The sequence below is a fragment of the Cadophora gregata genome (assembly GCF_030347475.1).
Source record: "Cadophora gregata isolate MNR1 chromosome Unknown scaffold_8, whole genome shotgun sequence".
Lineage (NCBI taxonomy): Eukaryota > Fungi > Ascomycota > Leotiomycetes > Helotiales > Ploettnerulaceae > Cadophora > Cadophora gregata.
The window spans coordinates 2,099,989-2,121,798 of NW_026695931.1; the positions used below are offsets into that span (position 1 = coordinate 2,099,989).

Below are 21,810 nucleotides of genomic sequence, written 5' to 3' on the forward strand. Positions count from 1 at the left end.
TAACGGAGTACAGTAAAGGGTAAAGGGTATTTCCATCTGCTTGCTAGCCAGCACGACAACCGAAACCTTCCTCGAAAGGGCTCTGGTCGACCTATCCGGTGCGTGCTTGCGGGCATTACTACTGTAGTAGTACTGCCTACTAATCAGATTCTAGACCAGGCACACGGGGGGTTGAGATGCATCGATTCAATTTCCTCATCTGTGCATACTGAGTGCAGGAAAATACAGCATTCTTTTACTCCTCGTTATCAACTTTGCAATTAGTATGTTCTTTTCACAACTCTTCCGCGAAGCATCAGCCGGAGTTCTGTCATTTTTCATTGCGATTTCCTCCGGTACATGACCGCCCTCTAACGCAGCCCAACAAGAGAGTGTGGAAACACCACACTCTCTGCAACTGGCCGATAATTATCGTGGCTAAATACCACCGGACGTGACATTTCATCAGCCGCATCTCAAGTCAAAATGCCTCAACATCTCTTTCCTTCATCTGCAGTGTCGCCGAGCCCATTAAGCTCTCAGAAGGGATTCGGTCCGACGATGCGGGATGGAAAAGCTTTGGGCTGCGAGGCATCTTTTCGACATCGTGAGACTATCGTGACATGAAACTTTTTCAAGTTGGGCAATCACGGCTTTTGCGCCTTGCAAAAACTCGTTCATACGACTTGTTGGGTTGTTTGACAGCTGCAGTGCGTGCTCCGTTGAGTGGGTGAGCGGTATCGGTCTCACATGCTCTACTGCATGTCTTCTGCATGTCAGGCAAGGATGATTCCATTGTATCTCCACTCCACCAAGAAGATATGGCCAGGCGGTGATGCTCTTTTGAGAAAGATGGGAATCTTCTAGGATCCCATTTGCAATGGGATGGGTGAAGTATCCTCTGGCTAAGATATGCTGTGGAGGTACTTCTGTTGATGGCTTGGCATCTATCTATTCGTTCCGAAGCAAGTGAACATGTGGCCTGGACAGTTGAAGCAAAAAGAAGTGAACTCCTACTACACGGAGACACGTAGATACACTATGGCCTGAAATGCAAACTCTATAGTGCCGTAGCTTCTGCCATCAAACCTTCTTCAATAATCCCTCCAAACCCTCAAACCTCCCTCCCATCAACCGCATCCATCCCACCAACCCCACCAACCAAATCTGAACCCGCACCCGCCCCACCGCACAAACTCCCATTCTCTCCACTCCTCTCTCCCCTCCTTCTCCAAAATTACTAACTCTAATAATTTCCTAAATAAGCAAAATTCCTCTCATCCAATCAAGGAAAAACATAACATGGTCGGGTGGTGTAGTTGGTTATGTACGTATTCCACTGAACTCGACACCTCATCAGATCCAAAAACTAATAATCAATTCAGCACATCTCGTTAACAGTTTACTGTGACATATTCCGAGAAGGTCCTGGGATCGAGCCCCAGCCTGATCATTCCTTTTTTTGTCTTTTTTGTCTCCCCTCTGATGGTTCTTTGAGTCGGTCAGTCTGCTTCCTCATGCAGCATTGGGGATCTGGATTAAATTGAAATGGCTGTTGATCTTTTCTGGCTGTTTTTCGTTTTCTTTAAAATTTTACAATTCCTTCCCCGAAGGAAGCCAGCCAGGCGTGGGGGCCGTTTGACTCCATCCTATCCCATCCCATCCACCATCGCCAGCAAATCGCTCTCACCGCGCCGTCAACTCCCTCTACTCCTCTAGTCTTCTCGCACCCAATCCACACAACTTCTTCTTGACCGCTCACTAGATTTGCTCTCCACTCTCCCCATACAAATCATCTTGCAATCCGCACAGCGCATGCGCGCGCACAGTCTGAGCAGCAACGAACGCAGCCTTTGTTGAATGGAGCGTTGCGAGCAATTGGTTTTGCGATGTGCAACAAAGGTTCTAGATAACAGTATGATCATGTGATATCAATCAACACCAAAATTCAAACCCGTGACTTTCAAACTTCTCCCCAAACCGGATCTCAAAATAGCCAGCCAAAGCGCGCTTCCAAATCCCAAGTAATCTTATTGTAGAGAAGAATAGACCAAAAGCAAACTCACGCGCGTCTACAGCTTATTCCCTCCCCTTTAATCTCCCTTTTCCGCCTTCCCACTTTTCACCATCTCGTTTGCTTGGTGGTGCTCATCGCTCGTTAAGCGCCAGCCAATTGCGTCGTCCGAAGCCGCAAACCAATCAACGCACCCCTCGCGTCTGCAAACGCGGTATCTTCAAACACACTCATCCAAACCTCGTCTCCACACAACCAGACCTGACAACATATATATGAGTAGCCTCCTGGCAGGGCAAGAGTTCCGTCTCATGTACACGCGCTTACCGGGGGCTTGGTTGGTTCGTATGGCTTCCGCCGATGGCACACAACACTCTTTTATGTATGTTCCTGGCCCGGTCCGATGGGCCTGGCTAGCAAGTAAGTGAGTGTCTGACAATGGAGCTTGAGCTCGTCTCTCAATCTGTCTGGCTAGCTGGTTGTGTACCTATCGCTCTACTGTATGGTATGTAATGTATGGTAGCTTGGTGAGAATGAGGCTGGTAGGTACTAGGTGGGCTTGAAGTTTCATTTCCCAAGCCGCCCGCGCCAGTCGAGTCGACCTGCCCGGCCTGGCTAAAGAGTTCCAGACTCGATGGCTTGCACTTCCGGGGATATCGGAAGATGAATGGGGGCCTATTTTCAGGTCGCTGGGTACGGACCATGATGATATGAAACCGGGTACAAGATGCTGCTGTCCTGTCCTGTCCTGACGGTCTCTAGTGATTTCTCCTGCCATCGTTCTGACAGCCTGATAGTCTTTCGTTTGAAGTCCACCATCCCCTTCGCTTTCCTCTTGTCTGTCTGTCGTTCAGTCTTTCTCTGTCTCTGTCTGTCTTCTCGTGTCCGAAGATCAGCTGTATACATCGTCGTCATTCTTTCCTTGCATCGTTTTTATTTGCCCTGCACTCAAAACATCATTCTACACAAACGGCATTAAAAGTTGTATTTGCACTTCGTCATCGCCGATAACAGATATAATATACGAGAGAATCCTATTCATTCCTTCAGTCCGCGCAGGCCAGCGGCGCGGTTGAATTTGGTTGTTGGTTCTGGTGATCCTATACGAAAGGACATATTACTGTTGGTTCTGTGGAGATATGAAGATCTATCCGAGAACATGGAGCATGCTGTTGTTGTTGGGAGTGCCGCTGGGTGAGGCTGGTCCGTTGAGGCGTGGTGTTGGAGATGCAGGGAGACTGTAAGTTCATTTCTCGTACATTTTCCCTATGTGCAAATGTTTACGAGACATCATAGCATGGCACGCAGCTTCACATTTTCGAATACGTCCACGCCAATACCGACGACGAGTACAGAGACTGCAGTAGGAGCTCAAGCAGGTGTACCGGCTGTCACGATCATCCCTGTTGATGGTCCAAGTTCGAGTGTTGGGAGTCAGCCAGGTGTGCCGCTGTCTACATTTACGACACCTGCGACGAGCATTGATGCTCCAACGTCTTCGTCGGAACTGTCTTCCGATACTTCAACTCCATCATCAGGCTCGACGCCGCCCGTCACTTCCATATCGCCTACACCAGTCCCAACATCCTCGAGTGAATCTTCAACTGAGAGTCTGACGTCGGAGACTACAGTCTCGTCATCAAGTCCAAGTTCTTCGACACCGGAGCCCACGACACCCTCTCCTACTTCGGAGCTGTCAATACCCTCCTCCTCACCGCCTCTGGAGACCCAAACTCCGTCATCGCGTCGACTCACTTCGTCGCGCGCCAGGACTTTCACTGGCCCAGCTTCAGATCTCGAACCCGTGACCGAAAGTCCCACTCGTATGGTTCCACCTGCGCCAACCCGTTCAGGCACCAGTGCTAGTGGCCAGGACGAGGGGTCCAGCTCATCAATCCCCGCCATACCGTCCAGCCAGCGTACTAGTACGAGCGACTCCAAAATCTTGGCCTCGCCTACTCCAACACCATCCCCTACACCGACTGCAGGCAGTTCAACTCCTTCGTCGGCCTCTTCGTCGGCTTCTTCGTCGTCCTCATCGTCATTCTCTATACCGAGATTCACACTTAGTAACACCAATTCAATAATCCTCCCATCTCGCTCACCAGACTCCCCTCTGCCATCCGGCGTCGCCTCAACAACAATCACGATCGACATCTCCTCTCTCACGGCCTCGACCTCCTCATCATCCTCGCCGTCATCATCCTCGCCATCATCGTCCGTCCTGGCTACACCACTAACAACACTCACCCCTCTAGTACCCGCCCCAACGAGCACACCCTTAATTCCCACGGTCATCGTACCCACCACGCCTCTCCCAACCAGCACCGTCACCCCCGAAACATTCGCCTCCAACCTCGCTGACGCCAAATCGTACAATACACTCTTCTCCACGCTTGGTTTCTCCTCGCCTTGCACCTCTGGCGATATAGCATGTATAGACGGCAATGAGGCGAAGTGCAATGCTGAAGGAAGTTTCCAGATTGAGACATGTGGGGCAGGGACGAGTTGTTTCGCGATGCCGATGAACGTTACCAGGGGTGTGTTTGTAGGCTGCGTTGATCGCGGAACGGCAGGCAAAGTGCTGGGTGGTGAGGCGGGAGGGTCGACAAGTGTGAGTTCGAGCCCCGGGGCTGGCACGACGAGCACGGCCTTAGCAGGAGGAGAGGAGACTTCAACGACAATCGTCGAGACGACAGTCTTCGTAAGCGAGACAACACTCCCTCTCGTTATACCTACGCCTACGCCTTCGAGTTCAAGCTCCAGTTCAGCCTCGACTCAAACGCCGTTCCAAACCACCCTTGAACTCACCCTCCTTCCACCTAGCCCATCCTCATTGCCGCCTCCCTCGCCCATCGAGATCCCTCCCGCCTCAACACAGGACCCTCCGCCTGCACCAGAACCTACACCCAGTCCCGCCGAGCCAACACCTGTGCCAGATCCTGCTCCTCCTACCACCCCGGCAGAAGAACAAACCACCACCACAACCGTCCGTCAACAAAGCACATTTACAATCATCATCACGCCCCCGACGGGTGTACCCGATCAGCCAGCGCCAACACCTACACCCACTCCGAGACCTGATCCTGGGAATGATGGGAACGGCAGTAATCGGGGCGGCAACAGTGATGGAGACAACGGTGGTGGGCGTGGCGGAAACGGGAATGGTAATGAAAACGGGGGAGACAACGGAGGCAATAGCCCAGCCGTAACGATCATCCCTGTCAACCCGCCAGCACCCACGCAAGGGCCAAGTGCTAAGGAGACAGTGTATATCACGGTCGGCAAGGTCACCGAGACGGTTACGGAGACTGTTACTGTGACGCGGTGAGGACCGGGGTGCGTGGGAAGGAAAGGGAAAGGACTGGAGAAGGAGATCAAAAGTTTGTAGATAGATGAGTCTCGTTTTTCGTGTTTTAGAGTCAGGTTAATAGCTGCGCCTTGACCGTATTTTACTTTGTTCGGGATTGGGTTGGGGATAGGGAAGTAATTACATCATACAGTACTTAATATATAGAATTATATAGGAATTAAATGCTGGTCAGGTCAAATCATATCTTTTCTTAAACCAGAAACATCTCATCCAATCCCGTGTCCACCCTCCTTTTTCACCAAGAATTTCCCAGGTTCAATTCCACATTCTATCTATCACATAGACTAGTCTCAACCTGTGCCAAAGTAACACTCAAATTCAGATCCCAGCTTTCATTGATTTACATTCCCTCAATAGATATCTTGGTGACACAGAATAAAGAACCTATAAGCACCCATGGAGATGATCTTGCAAACAACCTATATCTATTGCAATCCCAACACATCAGCTCACTTGCTCTCCAAAACCTTCAATTTCTGCTCCGCCTCCTCTTTTGCTTTCGCGGAAGTATTGGGGTTGCTGATTGCTCTGTTGAGAAAGTCAGCGCTTATTTCGTTATTCCTCGTTAATTGAAAATGTGATACCCTAGCTCCACATATACGGAACTTATCCTAGCGGATAGACAGACAGACCGATAGACAGACAAAAGACAGAAGACAAAAGACAAAAGACAAAAGACAAAAGACAAAAGACAAATATATACACTCGCGGAACTCAGTAAAAACTTACGCTTTCAACCCCCCAATAACATTCTCAACATGATCCTTATCGTTATCCATTCCTCCCACCGCCTTTTCGCCTAAGATAGCTTCTGCTTGCTAACTGTCGTGGCGAAGGTGGGGTTCTCGCCGACTTTGGTGGAGGAGCGGAGATCTGTAGAGGAGGGTGGAGGAGGTTAGCGGGGAGTTGGTTATTCATTAGGCTGGGAAAATATTCCAAAGAGACATAAATGAAAAGCTCTCTGGAGGCCCAAAAACGGGTTGAGATTGATCGTAGGGATATGGATGACAGGTGCGTACTATCAGCCATTGTGAAATCTGATTGTTCAGAAGATTTTTGTTCTTCTGGTAGGTATAGATGTATTTGGATCAAGGGTTTGGTATTGTCGTATCAATTTAATAATATTCAAATCTCTACCAGCCACATATTATTCAGATTCTCTGGGGAGATCAATCTGATATACTTTTCTAAACAAAGCTCCGTCATCGATGATGTCGCTCTGCCAAGGATCCCAAGTCCGCAAGCGAGACCTAGTCGGAAGAGCGGGAGGATTTAACATCCAGTCTTGATTCCTGATTCCCATCGATGATTCTCTGTCCATGGAGTACATGGCATTTCTGTGCAGTGGCAATACAAAAACAGGATTTTTGGGATGTCTGTGCGTGGATTACCGACAGGATGGATTGGCCGTTGGGTTGCGTTTTGAGTTTATGTTTTGTTGAGGTCCGTGTTGTTCTGTGGGGTAGCTATGTCATACCTATAATGAATATCAGGACCTGTCTGCCGCTGAATTAAGCATATTACCCCTCAGCTCGGAAAATCTTGCTTCTTGATCGTGAAGTTGAAATATAGCTGAGAAGTGGATATTTTTTGGTCTGTGTTTTGTTTTTGTTGATGAGGTTTAGTTTCAGGACAGACGACTGGTGAATTGCCCGTACCTCAACCCTTACACAGAGCGACGTACCATGAAGTAAGTTTTCAAGTACATTTTGAGGTTTTCGCCACAACAAGCTTCTTGATTTCCGCCGCCGTTAGTCTTTCTTTTTTACCACCTCCATGGTCACGAGGAGGCAGTGCCTGATGTGCATCGCGCGTAGGGTCAAGCGAGTCAAAGTAAACAGTTAAGCGTCGTTTCTGGCTTAGGATTCAAAGAGCACAGATACTGCAGACGTTCGGACAGATAGAGTCGTTATCCAAAAATATTTGGAAGCCATTTTCAACGTTTTCATTATCATCTCCAATCAAGGAATGTCAAGGGGGGGAATCCTCGTCAGAATAGAACCAAGCCAAGCTCCTTCGGGAAGACTGTTGTAGCACATTACATCCTTCCCCTGCAGCACAACCATGTGAATTTCATAGGACCAAAGCAATAGTAGTCGCAACGACAACACCTAAGGTCCACCTTGCTAGATTCTGGCCCCAGCCAGCAGCCGCGGATGTAGTCGCACTTTTATCAACGACTTGACACAGCACAGAAGGAGCACCAGGACTGCCAGTTCCTTCCGAGCGAGGTTCGGCTTGGATATCCAACACCAGTATATTGACTGCACTCTTTGCTTGATTCAGCAAAGTCTCGTTGCCGCCAGTGAATGCCGCTGATGTACGATAATACAACGTATCTCCTTGCCGTGTCGTGGAGTTGCTGTCAGGAGACATTTCTAAGTCGTGTTATCTATGTCAGTAATTGTTCCCTACACTGGAATTTCTGGGACACATTGGTAAACATTGGTAGTATAAACAAAAATAAACATACCATAACCAATTCCTCCAATCCCTACCCCCTTACCGATACTATCTCCACATCCCGCTAAACCCTCCATCGCGAACCCTTGCTCCATCGTAGCCGCCGCCTCCATCAACGACTGCGTACACTGACTCCCCAAAACATCTGCACAGGATCCATTCATCCCAGTCTCATATTTCTCCGTCAACTTCTCCGGCAACACAATCTCCACCGCGGTCATCAACAGACTCGAGTTAATGCTCCTCAGATAACTTTCTAAAGTCCCATTCTCACTCTCCGTTGCCCCAGGCCATAGCAACTCATACTGAGAGTTCACCACATGCACATTCTCAGAAGCGTTCGCGGAAGGCTCGCCTAAATCGTTGAAATCATTGGTGAGACGAACATCCGTGATATTGATCCTCCAGGTCCAGTCTTGAAGACTGTTGAAGTCCGTACGATTGAAGGAGACGGAGCTGCTTACGACGGGATTTCGACCCGCTGAGGAGAAGACTTCTTGGGCTGCGGGCGTGTTGCCGCGGCCGGGGGAGAGGATGCCGTTTATTGTTTGGAGCATGCTAGAGGGTTGAGCAGATGCTTGGTATGAGAGGTTGGAGAGGGTATAGGCGAGGGAGAGGGATTTGGTGGGCTTCATGGTTGTCTTGGTCGTGTGGTCGGAAGATGTGGTTTACTTTTTACTAAAAGAATTTTGTCGTGATGGAGAAGAATAAAATTTGAAAGGAAGAGGTTAGACTCAAGAGCTTTTGTGCTCGAAGAATTGTTGGTGAAGATGTGTTCTTGTACTGAATATATGTATTGAGGGCACCTATGACGACAAACAGTATGGGAATGCAACTGGCTGGTGAGAAATTAGAACATCTTCTGATCCTGTGCCTCACTGCCAAGCTGTACTATCATTCATAAGTGCATCGTAGACATCGCATGGATATCTGCATCCGGCAACTGTGGAAGATCGTCGGCGGAAGTGAGACGGGGTAGCATTGAGCTAATGCGTTCTTGGCATTGATCTCACGATCTTTGTTAAAATGCTTGTGAAATGCAACTGTTTATCGGTGATTCAAGGTTCTCTCTTACTAACATTTTCCGGAGATGGAAGAGAAAGGTATGTGTAAATCGAAATTGCTATCTTCATTCGAGGATTTCGTGACTCGCTCAAAATGCGAGGTTGCCATCGGCTTTCGGATGCAACGAAGGATGTACGTACTATTCTTGGCAGGCTTTTCAGATACCACGCTAACCTACAGCTCTTTTTCATTTTAACAGCGTAATATCATCTGAGCTGAGGTTCGCATGGTATATCTTCTGGCTCCAAAGAAAGTAGGGAGAGCCCAAAAACGGATATCGGCTTTTGGGATGCCGGCTTTTGGAATGGCATTCATCATTGGGAGTTGATGAGATGTCTGTGTATGTCAAGGTTGAGGCACAGCTTGTGAATTAAAGCGGACCGATCCTTCTTAGCAGATATTTTTTGTCTTTGAAGTCTTAGCGAGTATTTAATGCATGACTGCTGCATGTTTCTTTCCGCAATTCCGGATCCGAAGTGACCAACAGAATGGTAAGACTATCACGTTACCCCAAGTTTCCCCAAGTGGGGCTGGAGCTTGGTTCGATTAGGAAACTGCCCTCAAGAAATTCTACACCACTCCTGTTTACTCGTGGGTACATGTAGGGTGGTTGCGGGTTTAAAGCTCAGGATAGTCACATTATGAGTTTAGCTTCGTGCTGTCAACCATAAATGACGACTCTCTTCGCTGTTTATGTCGTCTACAAAAGCTCGCTCGCTTATCGCCTCATAGTTCGTTGGCCTGACAATGAAGCGAGTAGACCAACGCTGTTCCTTGAGAACAAAGACATCAATTCACGATAGTGAACATCAAAGCGTACGCCATTTTAGTAGACTACGAAAAGAAGATTCTTGGTACAGCTGACTTGGGAACACCTTCCTCGTCACAACTCATATGCGTGGACAACCGGTCAGATTATTGATGTAGATACTGTAACAACATACATTTTCTACCAACGCGTCACAAACACATCTACTCTCTCGCATACTCCAGCCCAACTTACTCCAAGAACCCCCAAAGATTATTCAAACTCTCCGCCAAACTCGGATGCGCCCAAACCGCCTCCTGCAAAACCTCATACCTCGTCCCCGCAAGCATAGCCATCTGCACCACCGCCATAACCTCACCGCCCTCCATACCAAGACACGTAAACCCCAGAATCCTCCCATCAGTCCCATCAACAACGGCCTTCATAACCCCTCTAGTCTCATCCGTCTCCAACGCCCTCGCCACATACCCCATCGGCATCTTCGCGACCTTGACATCCCCTTCCCTCCCTAGAGCGGCATACTTAGCCCTCGCCTCCCACTCATGCAGCCCTACATGGGCGAGCTGCGGATCCGTATACACTACGTACGGGACTCTGTCCTGGCGACCGGTGGTGGTGAGTAAGGGCTTGTCTGGGGAGGGAGGGAGTAGTAGGTTTGATTTGAGGATGCGGAAGTCGTCGTATGAGATGTGCGTGAATGCTGGTGGACCCTTGACGTCGCCGAGGGCGTAGATGTCTATTGTGGACGTCTCCAGGAAGGGGTTCGTTACGATATAGCCTTTTTCATTAGTGGCTACGCCTGCGGTGGGAAGGTTCAGAGTGTCGGTGTTGGGTATTCGGCCCGCGGCGAAGAGGATGTGCGAGCCTTGGACATCGAGGGCGCCACTTGGAGTCTTGAGCTTGAGTGTGAAGCCGGGTCTGGAGGAGGACGTTGACGAGGGGATGGAGGAGATATTGGTGGTAGAGCTAGAGAGATACGTCGTAATCCCGTCCTCAGTAAGGATATCAAGAAATACACCCGCGACATCTGGATCTTCTCTCGGGAGTAACTGCTTCCCTCGTTGCACAATGGTAACCTTAGCGCCTAGCCTCCTCATATACTGCGCGAACTCCACACCTACATACCCACCCCCAACAACAACCAGATGCTCCGGCACCACATCCAGTTCCTGGATACTAGTTGAATTCAACACGAGACTCGGATCGAGAGTCTCAACACCTGGAAGAGAAGGCCGAGCAGGCCGCTCGCCAACATTGATGATTATCCTATCGGCAGTAACCAACTTATCACTCCCACCATCATTCATAACAACCTTAACCGTCTTCCCATCCACAAACTCTGCACCTCCCATTAGAACCGTGACTCCCGCCTCAGCGACACGCTTCTCACTACCCCCACGAAAGCTCTCCACAATCTGCCTCTTCCTCTCTCTTATCCTCTGCATGTCAACAATAACTTCATTCTTACCATCTTTGCCAGGGCTGCTAGTATGATTACCATAATCCTGCCCTCTGCGCATGAGGTATGCCGCTCGCCCGGACGCGATGAGCGTCTTGGTCGGGGTGCACCCTTCGTTCACGCAGCAGCCGGCGATGTGTGCCCGGTCAATGAGAGCGGTCTTGTGTCCCGCTTTGGCAAATGCCACTGCGAGGGGCGTGCCGGCTTGACCGGAGCCGATGATGAGGGCTTGGAAACTCTCGGGGGAGGGAGTACTGGCCATGGTAAGTCTGCGAGTGATTGTGAGGGGTTTGTTTTGAAAGTGTGGGGTTGGGTGGATGTTGTGAAGGCGTAAGCGAGAAATGGATACAGGGGTACGAGTGAGCATGTAGACCACTTAGGACACAGTGGGAGGGAGCGGGGGATGTATAAGTCATTGCGGTCTCTGCGAGTGGTGGGGGCAATTGCCTTAGATATAGCTTGAGAAGTGCCATCACTAGAACCATCTCAGTAATCATCTTGCAGCGGACGACCCCTCCTCAAGGCGGTGAAGACGAAGGCGGCAGAAACCCCCCTTTTTTATCCGAGCCGTCATTGTTTAGACTTGGGACTACGAGAAGAGGAAGATTCAGAGCTGTGGTCAGGATTGTTTCATGGTCTCTGTCTTCATCCTTACCAGCAATACACTCCAGCATTAAATGGAACCAGCTCTATGATATAAATACATTGTTTTTGGTTTGTCTCTCAACTGGGCTGTTCGTAGTTTGACGTCTCTTCTAGTCCTCCTCGCCCGAGTTTCCTTCATCCGAGAAAAGGCCGCTAAGTGCGTTCGTGTGCGATAGGCTAGAGTTCTGACTGTCGCTTCTCGTTCTGTGCTTGACGTCTGGAAGGTGGTTCCCGATCCAGCTTGGAGGATTTAGAGGCTTCTCTTTGATCTCTCTTTTTGCCTGTCGGACCTGGTCTTTTGCAGCGGATAGAAGCTCCATCACCTTGTAGCCCGGAATCTTGACATACAAGTCAATACGACCTTTCCAATTCCAAAGTCGAAGCATTACTCGGTCGACAAAAGAATCACTGGGGATCTTTGGCATCTGAATGATTTGTTCGGACGAAGGTTCGATTTCCGTCCTCCTGTTGCACGGTGGGTCAATAAGGGCAATCTCAATTCCAGTCCTATCGTCCATCTCATCCTCAATTTCAGTCCAATCATACAGCTTTCTCAGATTGCCTGTGCAATATATTGTCGGGGTAATAAATTCGTAGGCCTCATTTAGCGAAGGTTGTCCGACAGGCCGTTGTAGGGTTTCAATGAAGAGAAAGATCACCGATGTATCATTGGAATCAATCAGTGCTTTGTATCGTGTGAACCAGTGGCTATTCGGATTCCCTAGCGGTAACTCAGCGTCCCAAGGATCATCTGTGGGCAATGCCCAAGATTCATTGAACAATCGCTCTTTCCTCTGGCCTGTCGATAACATAACGCTACCATCCAATTCAGGCTGGAGATCTTGCTCCAAGATGATGTCCTGGATACCTTGTCTGATATGATCGGCGCCAGAGTCTATAGCAATTGGGGATTTGCAGATACGCATGCTTTGAGATGTCAGTGGCATCGCAATTCCTGGAAAAAATGTACTCTTACAAGATCTCTCCCGCCCAATAGTGGGCATGGTCTCTTTCGTTCCCCCACTGATCATCATCTTCTATAGGACTGGTTTGAGCGAGACCTTCCAATATTTGTTCGTGAGCCTCTTCTAGGCTTTCCCACATGGGCTGGGTTTTGATGTATGCATCCAGTTCTTCGATGACTGTTAAAATCACCCTGCCGTGACAATGAGGGTGCATGCTTTCACGCCAGTCATCGGGTAGGTAGTCAGTTGCTAGCAAAGGGTTTCGCATGCTAGGAAGTCCTGGAAGCTACTGCACAAGGGAGTGAGTGATCGGCTGTGCTGCCATCGAAGGTTTCTGTCTAGAATGGAAACGATTTTCAGCGGCAAGATACGTTGGAGCTTCAACCAAAATTATAGATAGACTCTGTTCATAAGAAATGTGGAGTTTGAGTAGAGGCAATAATGATCGTGGGGATGAAGACATGGGGAGAGCGTGCTAACATAAGGAAAGGCGGCTTCTAGGTACCATCTAGCGGTATCGAGGGAGGAAAGAGCTGGTCACAACTATTCTTGGAAAGCAGGTCCCATCTCATCTGCCTTCTAATACTGGGTATTACCGCACAAGAAAAACTCCGAGTTATTTCTGTCTTCATATCACCATGGGACCATATGAAACTTGGCTTTTTCATGATCATATCATTCGTCTACTCATACATTCATTTCATGATTCATGAGTGTTTTGTGCAAACTGTTTCGGCGTATAGCCAACTCCACTTCAATCCCAAGTACGTCTGAGAAGGTCCAGCCCGCCACCTCATTCGTTAATATGCGTCGCGACTTTTGAAAACAAATGAAAGAACTCGTACAAATGCGCGGAACTCTAACAAAATATCGTCTCTCCAGATTACTCAGTTGAGAAACAGATGTGTGGCATGGCAGAAGATGTTAGATCTTCTTAACAGGAAGAGGTTTGGCGAATCCATGGGCCGGAGCCTTTGCGCGACACATACCCTTCTCACAAGTATTGTTGAACCATCCCAAGCGAACATCATCCATCCACCATATATTTGGTACACCTTGAACTGTAAGATCGATGCGAACTGAATCGAGGTTCTCGAAGGCAGGGTTGAGATTGACGGGTGTAAGAATACATTCCAGGCTCTTCAGATCAGGACAAGCAGATATGGCAAGTTGTTGGGAGACAACAGGCTCAGTCGACTTGCTGGCGGGATCATATCGATAACCAGTGAATGTGAAGTCGCAGTCGGGGCCAGAGGAATCACAGCCAAAGGAGGCACCATAGAAATTAAAGCTAAAGCAGGTTGTGAGACCGTGATCAGCATTCCCCATGTAGCCCGAGGTACTTGCATAAGCATCGGTTCGTGTTTGCGTGACAGTGTCGGCCGTAGGAATGAACTCAGCGAGGAGAGGTTTGGACTCAGGGAGGTATGGGTCAACTGGTGGAGGGCCAACTCTGAAACCTTGAGAGAAGTCGAAATGATGGTATGGACTGAAGATTGGTTGTGGTTGGCCGAACGTGCTGTTATTGCTGATGCTCAATGGCGGAATGTCATCGAACTGGACGTGTTAGCTTGTGTTTAGATGTCTGATACTGAAACAACTTACGTTCAAAACAAAGTCACCAACTTCTCCACAAGTGCTGGGGTAAGAAGAGGCCGCAGACAGGGCGGTAGAAGTTGTAGATGCAGTGCTTGAAGTAGTGCCCGATACCTGCAAAGAGGTGGATGGCTCAATAGCAGCGGAAGATGTCAAGGTCAGAAAGGTGGTTGAGCTACTGGTAGGAAAGACGCCCAAGTGAGAGCTGGGCGTGACAGTTGAGCTAATGAGCAGTGTGGTATTGTCAGACGTGACACTAGGATCAGCTGCTTGAGATGACGAGAGAGGGGTTTCAGAGGAGGCCGCGATCGGAACAACAGTGGCGGTGGAAACCGAGACGAAGTGAGCAGAGGACAAGGTGGAGGTTGATGATTCCGAGGTCAGACCTCCAAGCGCGGAGCCAGTACTTGAAAAGGGCCCAACAGAGGAAGCCGGGGTGTAGATGTACCACTTTGAACTAGAGCTGGATGATATCTGTGTGGTAGCGGAAATAATATTTGTTGGCTTGCTAGAGGAAGTGACCTCGCCGGCAGCCGTACTGGTAGAAATATGGTGAACAGTTGAAGTTGCATTAGTGTACGGAGCATGAGTAGAAGTCCCCTTGCAAGTTTCGGTGATCCCATTGCCATTCCAGGAGAGAGTTTGGCCATCGATCACAGCAGTAGTCCAAACACCTTGAATGGAGGAAGTTGAGCTTGGCTCTGCAGAGGTGAGATGGTGGCTGCTTGAGGTGGTGTTTGAGTATGGTGCGCGAGTTAATGACTCGGTACAGGTCTGGGTAACTCCATGAGCATTCCAAGAAACTGTTTGACCGCTGATAACAGCTGTAGTCCAAGCACCTCCAGACATTGATGTTGAAGTTGGATTGGCAGACCAAGTGAAAGGCGTGGTGAAGACATCGAAGCCATCCTTGGCAGTGTAGGTCGAGACCGTGTAGGAGTAATCACTAGTCTTGTAGATGTCGACGGTCTCTTTGGTGATGAAGCTTCTGGTGATGACCGATTTAGAACTCTTGGCGGGATCAGTGGCCCCTGGGGAAACAACACCACCAGCACTTGAGGTCGCGTTCCATCCAGCCCATGAAGAGCTTGTTCGGACAGGAGCAGGGGAAGTACCGAAAGATGAAGCAATGTGAGCGCTGGAGGTCTGGGTTGTGGTACCATTGAAAGCAGACAAGGTTCGGGTGAGAGTCTGAGTCGCCGACCGAGTGGTATAGCGAGTGCTCTGGAGAGTCACGGTCGAGGTCAGGTGGGTTGTTCCAGCTGGAGTGTGGAGAGGCTCGATGGTGACCACGCTGGTGGCAGTGACGTAGACTTTGGTTGAAACCGGTGTGTGTCCTCCAAGCCAGAAGGTGGTGCCATTCTCAACGATGAATGCGAGGACGCTGGAGCTGGAAGGACCAGATTGGTGAACAGTGACAGTGATGTGGGCGGTCTCGAAAACGGTAGTCTCATACGAAACTGGGGTCGACACAACAGCTTGGACACCCTTGCTGGTCTCCGGGTGGGACAGGAGAATGGTATTGGTGTAGGGCAGGGTCAAGGTCGAATGGAGGGTAGCATGACGCGTAACGGTGATCGTAGGGAGCGCGTCAGCGGAGGTCGCAAGACCGACCGTGTTGGTTGAAGCGTCGTGGACGGTGATGGTGATAGGTTGCGGAACGGTGACGAAGACGGTAGAGACAGGCTCGCAGACATCGGTGTCCCTTGACGTTGATGAGAAACACTTCATCAAATCGGAAACTTGTACTTACGAGGAGATAGCAGGGGCGGCAAGGACGACGGCAGCCAGGCCAACGGCGCTTGCGAGGAGACTCAAGATTTTGGAGCGCATCTTGAGGCTACGAGGCGTGATTCGGGAATCAACGATGTTTTGTTTACAGTAAAGACTGTGTAGGTATGTAGGGCTGCGGTGCTCTCGATGATGATCGAGAGACGCGTCTGTGGGCTGAAAAGAGTGTGTGGGGAAGAATGGAAGAAGGAAAGGCGCTGCTGTAAGTCGAAGGTGAGGAAAGAAAGGAAGTTGTTTACGTGGGGAGAAATTGAAGGAGGTTGAAATAACATCGTCACATTTTGGCCCTTTCCGTTTGCAGGCAATTAGCCGAAGGTTTAGCGTGGCTGCCACCACCGTGGCCCTTCTATCTCCCAAGAAGCCCGCCACATCTATCAGCACAACTTACAGTCATATTCCAGGCACCAAAGACAGTGAATGATATCCAAGCAAGACCCGGGACTCAACCGGCGCGCAGGGAGCTGCTGAAGACCACTTAGAGCCGTCCCAGCTCTGTCTTGAAGCAAACGCACACCAACAGGCCCGATCGGATGCAAGGTGGCTTCTCCTGTTTTCAAACCAACAGTCCAGGGAATGTTTGATACTGATCAGATATCCATTCACTTGCAGAGAGATATGCACAGCTTCTGCAGCACTCGGTAACACAAGCCATGGCAAAAACTCTGCCCAACCGAAAAGACGCTGAGGAGCAGAAACGCCGTGTCTCTTAGACAGGTATTTCATCTGGAGAAACGGAGCCAGTGAATCATTGAAATTATCAGCTCGAATTCCAAAAAGCAAACGAGTGAGTACACCGCGTTAGCCGCTCCTTAGGACAGCATTTACACCCGCTCCCGAATCCCGAGCCTCTGCAACTACCCGTTGACAGCGACTTATTCCTGAGTGGTCTGGCCTGAGTGCTCAGCAAGATTCCGATGGTGAAATTGGAGCAGAACAAGACTGTAAAGCAAACAGATTGAAACGTTCTCCCTTTGCATTGGCAGATTGAAGAATTTGAAGTCAGACTCCCGGTTGACTATATAACATCTTCGTACTGGGCTGGCTTGGGCAAACAGACTCACCTACCGAAGGCTACTTTTGCAGCGTGATTATTTCAAGGCACCCACTAGGTATACTTCCTTCGAACGATGATTTAGCAGGGCGTGCGTGATGTGCTTAGCATTTGATTGTCGTCTTCCAGTTTGACAGCAGATGTTGATGAAATACTTGGGGCACTGGAGTGGACAAGTTGGAAACTGCCGTTGGCTCCTGATTAGCACTCTTTACCCCTCTCTCTTTTTAAGCCATCGAAGATTGAATACCTATGAAAGTTGGATTATTGGCATCCCCCCAAATCATATGGTGGGAAAGAGCAGTCGTCTGATTTGGCTTTGGTCGGCAAATGCCAGCCTCGAATTCCAGGCGTCGCCAAGACATCAGGTCCCACTTGCGTCATCGGCAGGGGCAGTTCAATGTCCTCGGCATTCAGCTCCAGCTATCAACAACCTCAAATCTCCTCCTCGTTTTCTTTGTCTGGCCCGTTGCGCATACGCCCCCAAACTCTCTATACAATGTCGAACCCCCGTGGATCAACGGCGATGGCCCCCCAACCCATTCGCAATGTCGTTTCCGCTTCCGCTCTGTATCCTTTCAAGGGCATCTATTACTTCTGCGCCCACCGCGAATTCTGGCCTCTCTTTGGACGGCGAATTATACCCCTCTTGGTGACTTCGATTGTAGTCCTCGGTATGCTATTCACGTTCACGTACCTGCCGCAGGTTGCGTTCCTGGCTATCTTCCATGGGCCTATTGCGTGGTTCAACGCGGTTTTCTTGGTGCTGGGAGAGGGGCAGGTGGTTATTGCACTGCTGTTTGAAGCCCTGCTCGTGGACGAGACTCTGGTCAATGTCTTTGATGTATGTTGTCGCCCAACTCATCCATTCTGGTGCCGGCCTGCGACTGCTCCTCCTCTCACTGTGGCCAAGCTAACACATCCCAGGCAACCCTTATCCGCGAAGGTCAAATTGACCTCGTCTCCCCCTCCAGAATCCTCTTCCACGACGCCCCCAACTCCGTGAAGATGCTCGGCAAGCCCACCTCCTCTGCTGTCTACTCGCCCTTCTCCTTCCGCCAGATCGCCGAGTTCATACTCTTCCTCCCCCTCAACTTGATCCCCATAATCGGCACGCCATTCTTCCTAGTCCTGACAGGCGCCCGAGCGGGACCATTCCACCACTACAGATATTTCAAGCTGCGGGGCGCGTCGAGGAAAGAGAAGAAGGACGAGATTCGCAAGAGAAAGTGGAAGTATACTTGGTAGGTTACTGCCTGTTAAAGTTTACGGCTAGAGGTGCTGACTCTAGTAGGTTTGGAACTGTTGCGTTAGTCCTGCAACTTGTGCCGGTGTTGTCCATGTTCTTTCTATTGACTACAGCGGCTGGCTCAGCGCTCTGGGCAGTGAAGCTGGAGGAGCAAAAGAAGTTGGTGGCAGAGGCTCCAGTGCCTGTGCCGGGGACAACAGACGAGGAAGCGCCTCCTGCGTATACTGATGATCCTATTTAGACATGGACACTTGTCGATCGTAATGCCAATAACCATTTGATACCCACCACTTTTTCCCCTCCACCTGTACATGCTAGTGGCTCAAGGTGATGGATTTGGAACAGTTTCTATGTCCTGCCTACGTTGAAAACATTTCAAGCCACTGCTCGGTCTCCTGAAAACTCCCAAGATTGGATTTGAATAGGAGCCGTTCAATTCTCGCATAAATTTGAGCACAATGGTTATCTACAATGCCCACATTTGTCTATCACCAAACGCCATTCGCGCCCCAAACTCCATACCAATCTAACCCAACCCACCATACAAGTATATAGCCTCCTCAATTTCCAACTTTAGAAGCACGATTCACACAGTCTGCGTCTTAACCTTCCGACCAATAGTCCTCTTCATGAAAAGATCCGTTCCTAGACAAGGAGCAAAGAACATCTTGCCGGTCCAAGACCGCTGTATCGTGCCGGCAGCGACTACCAGCCACATCACCACACATATCCCAGTGAGTACCTACATGGAGTCGACGTTAGCTGGTGTTCAAGGTATGATCCAGGATCAAACTAGGGATAAGTTTTGGGTGGATGGATGGACTAGGACTTACACAAGAAAGTACCTTTAGGAATTCCGACTCCAACTCCTCGCCAATCGAAATCGTCAAGAGCGTGAAGACACCTATTCAGCCAAACGATTAGCCATACTCTTACCAGCAGCTTCCCTTCCAGACACCAAGAGGTGTGTGAGGATAAGTACTTACCAACTGGGAAAATAAACCCCCACCACCCCATATTGAAGGGAAACCCGCCAGACGTAGCAATCATAACGACCGCAACGAAGAACCAGACAATCGAGAATCCCCATAGGATGAGACCGACGAGGAACCCGACTGCATAGAAGACGTCTCCTGCGCCGGCGAATTTGTGGAGTGTGTGAGTTACGGGGAAGAGGTTGCGGGAGAGTTTGCCCAGGACGATGATTCTGTTTAGCGATTTTGTCAGTTCTGAATCTCTGGATTTCAAACCCCCCAGGGGGTATTGCGGACAGCAGAGCAACAGAATTAGGAACGACTTACGAGAACCCCGACAGACTCAATGGCCCAATAGGCAGCAGCAAGCTCACGATAACCTCCCGCTTCAACGGCTTATGAATCGTCATGCGCAGAAAGTACAGCGTGAGGATAATCCATGACAGTGGGGATCCGATGCCCCAGAAGATATACGAAATAATAAGCGTCCATAGGCGGTGATTCGGATCTGAGATAGCTCCTGCAACTAGACCTCCCGAGGTGGCGGCTATGACGACAGAGACGATGGGGATGAGGTACAAGGCAGTCATCTCTTCGAGGTCGCTTCTTTGGTTAGACATTCTGCCAGAAGAGATGGTCAGCTTAGAGCACTGAGTAAAAGCACCTGGCACTCACATCATAAACGTCAAGTGAAAGCACGCTACCAGCGCCAACACCCCATCAATCCACCACAACACCCACGCCAACGTCGCCATGCCCTGCCCCCAAACCGGCACGCACACCAGCACCGTCATATTGATCAGGGTAGCCAAGCCTACGGGGAACGTAGCCAGGAACAAGCTCTGATGCGGATGCTTGAGCACGGCTGGGAAGATCCTCGGGTAAAGGAAATACCGTAGACTGGAGATGAATGTGAAGAGGAGGAAGAGCGTGAGGTTGAGGACGAAGAATATCGTGGAGATGATTTGGAGCCAGGAAGCGTTGTAGGGGAGTTGGTGGAGCATGATGGAGAGGACGCCGGTGGACATGGTTATTATGAACCAGCTGTGCGTGTCAGTTCAAGCCAATTTCTAGGTTTTGGTGATGACGGAGCTTACGAGGGAGTGAAGTTCCGGACTATTCTTTGGAAGCCATGGTCTTGAGGACTGTTGTCAGCAGTACTGCTTCCTTGGTGCTCTTCGTCCACGACTTTCCCTGTTGGGACCGCTAATGGTTCGGAGGAGTCTGTATTACTGATGTTTTGCCGCTCTTCGACTTGTTGTGGCTGGTTCTGTGTCGTTGGTGTCTGCTCATCCTTTGCGAACATGGTGTCATTGTCATGATTATGGAAATGAAGTTGACAACTCTCTGTGTCGCAGGTATTCTGTAGAGTTGCAGTACTGCTCATCGTGGTTGGAGTTGTGTATGGATTTGGTGATGGGGTTTAATTGCGAAAGTTCAGATCCGTGGAGGGTAATTGATCGAGTACCGAGCAAGATTAAGTTGATTGTTAAATAATCTCACGGGAGTTGCCCAAGCCTTATATTCTTCAAGCCCACGATGTAGTCCTCCCCAAAATCCCACCTAAACCTCAATCCAGTACCCCCCAAATACCAAACCAAACCAAACCGCCATCCTCAGCCCTGCAAGCCACAAGCGATTAGGAAGCAATCCCGAACCCAACCCATTGGACCCCTTACCGAAGTGACGCTTCTAGCATCCTTACTCATCAGCATTCTGCTGATGCGGGGTCCCATACATACGGCATTTGAATCTTGTGTAACCTCATTTTCAAACCCCTGGCATTCTCCGGCTGATATTAGCCCGGAATCTATTGGTTAAGGCTGCAGAATGTGCCCTGACTTGACAGGCGTACTGCAATCTGCGTCTGGACAGCAAAGTCCGGAGTCTGAACTGGAGACACCGCGAAATCACCGGATTTAAAGTGAAGACTGCATTCATTGTTGATTCTACAATTTTCGGGGTCTCGGAAAGTGGTGAATTTTTTCACGAGATTTAGCGAAGGGAGCGGGCAGTGTTCCTGTCTTCGGAGAGTAAGTCAACATAAATCTATCAATCACGGTCATAGGACAATATGTAGCTGAAATGTAGTGCGGGGGCTTTGAAACTCAGTCTACATCTTTTCCCAGGTTATTTTCCGTGAAATCACAATTTCTTCTTTTCGGGCGATGATTTGAAGAATTGGTTGGCAGCAAACAGTGCTGCTAATGTTGTGTAACTGAAATCCTTCCTGGGTCCTAGCGCAGCTGGATTGGGCTTTAGCGTGCCTTGGCCAGTTTACAGCGTACTTTGTCCACGCTACAGCGTACTTTGACTACACCACAGCGTACTTTGACCACACTACAGCGTACTTTGACTACACTACAGCGTACTTTGTCCAGACTACAGGGATAGCTCATCCTTCCAATATGGACATT

General features: G+C 49.6%; 7 protein-coding genes and 1 non-coding gene across 8 annotated transcripts; 3 read left to right on the plus strand and 5 right to left on the minus strand.

Moving 5' to 3' along the window:
* The first annotated feature begins 1,283 nt into the window (after window positions 1-1,283).
* Window positions 1,284-1,432, plus strand: ONS95_014207. Its single transcript has one exon. It is a non-coding gene; the product is annotated as a tRNA-Phe (tRNA).
* Window positions 1,433-2,516: 1,084 nt separating this feature from the next.
* Window positions 2,517-5,504, plus strand: ONS95_014208 (uncharacterized protein). Its single transcript, XM_058507862.1, has 2 exons — window positions 2,517-3,233; window positions 3,290-5,504. Exons 1-2 carry the CDS (start codon window positions 3,133-3,135, stop codon window positions 5,322-5,324), a joined length of 2,136 nt encoding a protein of 711 aa, XP_058357033.1. The 5' UTR covers window positions 2,517-3,132; the 3' UTR covers window positions 5,325-5,504.
* Window positions 5,505-7,439: 1,935 nt separating this feature from the next.
* Window positions 7,440-8,464, minus strand: ONS95_014209 (uncharacterized protein; the record flags this gene model as incomplete). The annotated part of the gene is made up of 2 exons (XM_058507863.1): window positions 7,440-7,744; window positions 7,840-8,464. 2 exons carry the CDS (start codon window positions 8,462-8,464, stop codon window positions 7,440-7,442), a joined length of 930 nt encoding a protein of 309 aa, XP_058357034.1.
* Window positions 8,465-9,893: 1,429 nt separating this feature from the next.
* On the minus strand, window positions 9,894-11,489 carry ONS95_014210 (uncharacterized protein; the record flags this gene model as incomplete). Its single annotated transcript, XM_058507864.1, has 1 exon — window positions 9,894-11,489. One exon carries the CDS (start codon window positions 11,487-11,489, stop codon window positions 9,894-9,896), a length of 1,596 nt encoding a protein of 531 aa, XP_058357035.1.
* Window positions 11,490-11,877: 388 nt separating this feature from the next.
* Window positions 11,878-12,946, minus strand: ONS95_014211 (uncharacterized protein; the record flags this gene model as incomplete). The annotated part of the gene is made up of 2 exons (XM_058507865.1): window positions 11,878-12,694; window positions 12,744-12,946. The coding sequence occupies 2 exons, from the start codon at window positions 12,944-12,946 to the stop codon at window positions 11,878-11,880; spliced, it is 1,020 nt and encodes a 339-aa protein (XP_058357036.1).
* Window positions 12,947-13,390: 444 nt separating this feature from the next.
* On the minus strand, window positions 13,391-17,474 carry ONS95_014212 (uncharacterized protein). The gene is made up of 4 exons (XM_058507866.1): window positions 17,421-17,474; window positions 16,082-17,354; window positions 14,338-16,033; window positions 13,391-14,289 (listed from the first exon to the last, which is right to left on the minus strand). Exons 2-4 carry the CDS (start codon window positions 16,159-16,161, stop codon window positions 13,657-13,659), a joined length of 2,409 nt encoding a protein of 802 aa, XP_058357037.1. The 5' UTR covers window positions 16,162-17,354; window positions 17,421-17,474; the 3' UTR covers window positions 13,391-13,656.
* A 129-nt stretch (window positions 17,475-17,603) lies between these two features.
* ONS95_014213 (uncharacterized protein) lies at window positions 17,604-18,700 on the plus strand. Its single transcript, XM_058507867.1, has 3 exons — window positions 17,604-18,014; window positions 18,098-18,414; window positions 18,465-18,700. The coding sequence occupies exons 1-3, from the start codon at window positions 17,670-17,672 to the stop codon at window positions 18,658-18,660; spliced, it is 858 nt and encodes a 285-aa protein (XP_058357038.1). The 5' UTR covers window positions 17,604-17,669; the 3' UTR covers window positions 18,661-18,700.
* A 149-nt stretch (window positions 18,701-18,849) lies between these two features.
* ONS95_014214 (uncharacterized protein) lies at window positions 18,850-21,487 on the minus strand. Its single transcript, XM_058507868.1, has 7 exons — window positions 21,136-21,487; window positions 20,491-21,067; window positions 20,069-20,437; window positions 19,721-20,014; window positions 19,406-19,626; window positions 19,253-19,323; window positions 18,850-19,161 (listed from the first exon to the last, which is right to left on the minus strand). The coding sequence occupies exons 2-7, from the start codon at window positions 20,778-20,780 to the stop codon at window positions 19,006-19,008; spliced, it is 1,401 nt and encodes a 466-aa protein (XP_058357039.1). The 5' UTR covers window positions 20,781-21,067; window positions 21,136-21,487; the 3' UTR covers window positions 18,850-19,005.
* Between the last annotated feature and the right edge of the window lie 323 nt (window positions 21,488-21,810).

Bases quoted from the DNA above. Each gene is read 5' to 3' on its own strand.
- ONS95_014208 (XM_058507862.1), top strand. From the start codon at position 3,133: ATGAAGATCTATCCGAGAACATGGAGCATGCTGTTGTTGTTGGGAGTG. The intron at 3,234-3,289 runs GTAAGTTCATTT...GAGACATCATAG, and splicing joins GTTGGAGATGCAGGGAGACT to CATGGCACGCAGCTTCACAT.
- ONS95_014212 (XM_058507866.1), bottom strand. From the start codon at position 16,161: ATGCGCTCCAAAATCTTGAGTCTCCTCGCAAGCGCCGTTGGCCTGGCT. The intron at 16,034-16,081 runs GTAAGTACAAGT...ATCAACGTCAAG, and splicing joins GCCGCCCCTGCTATCTCCTC to GGACACCGATGTCTGCGAGC. The intron at 14,290-14,337 runs GTAAGTTGTTTC...TAACACGTCCAG, and splicing joins TTGGTGACTTTGTTTTGAAC to TTCGATGACATTCCGCCATT.
- ONS95_014213 (XM_058507867.1), top strand. From the start codon at position 17,670: ATGTCGAACCCCCGTGGATCAACGGCGATGGCCCCCCAACCCATTCGC. The intron at 18,015-18,097 runs GTATGTTGTCGC...AACACATCCCAG, and splicing joins CTCTGGTCAATGTCTTTGAT to GCAACCCTTATCCGCGAAGG. The intron at 18,415-18,464 runs GTAGGTTACTGC...TGACTCTAGTAG, and splicing joins AGAAAGTGGAAGTATACTTG to GTTTGGAACTGTTGCGTTAG.
- ONS95_014214 (XM_058507868.1), bottom strand. From the start codon at position 20,780: ATGAGCAGTACTGCAACTCTACAGAATACCTGCGACACAGAGAGTTGT. The intron at 20,438-20,490 runs GTAAGCTCCGTC...TGACACGCACAG, and splicing joins GTCCGGAACTTCACTCCCTC to CTGGTTCATAATAACCATGT. The intron at 19,162-19,252 runs GTAAGTCCTAGT...GACTCCATGTAG, and splicing joins TCCTAAAGGTACTTTCTTGT to GTACTCACTGGGATATGTGT.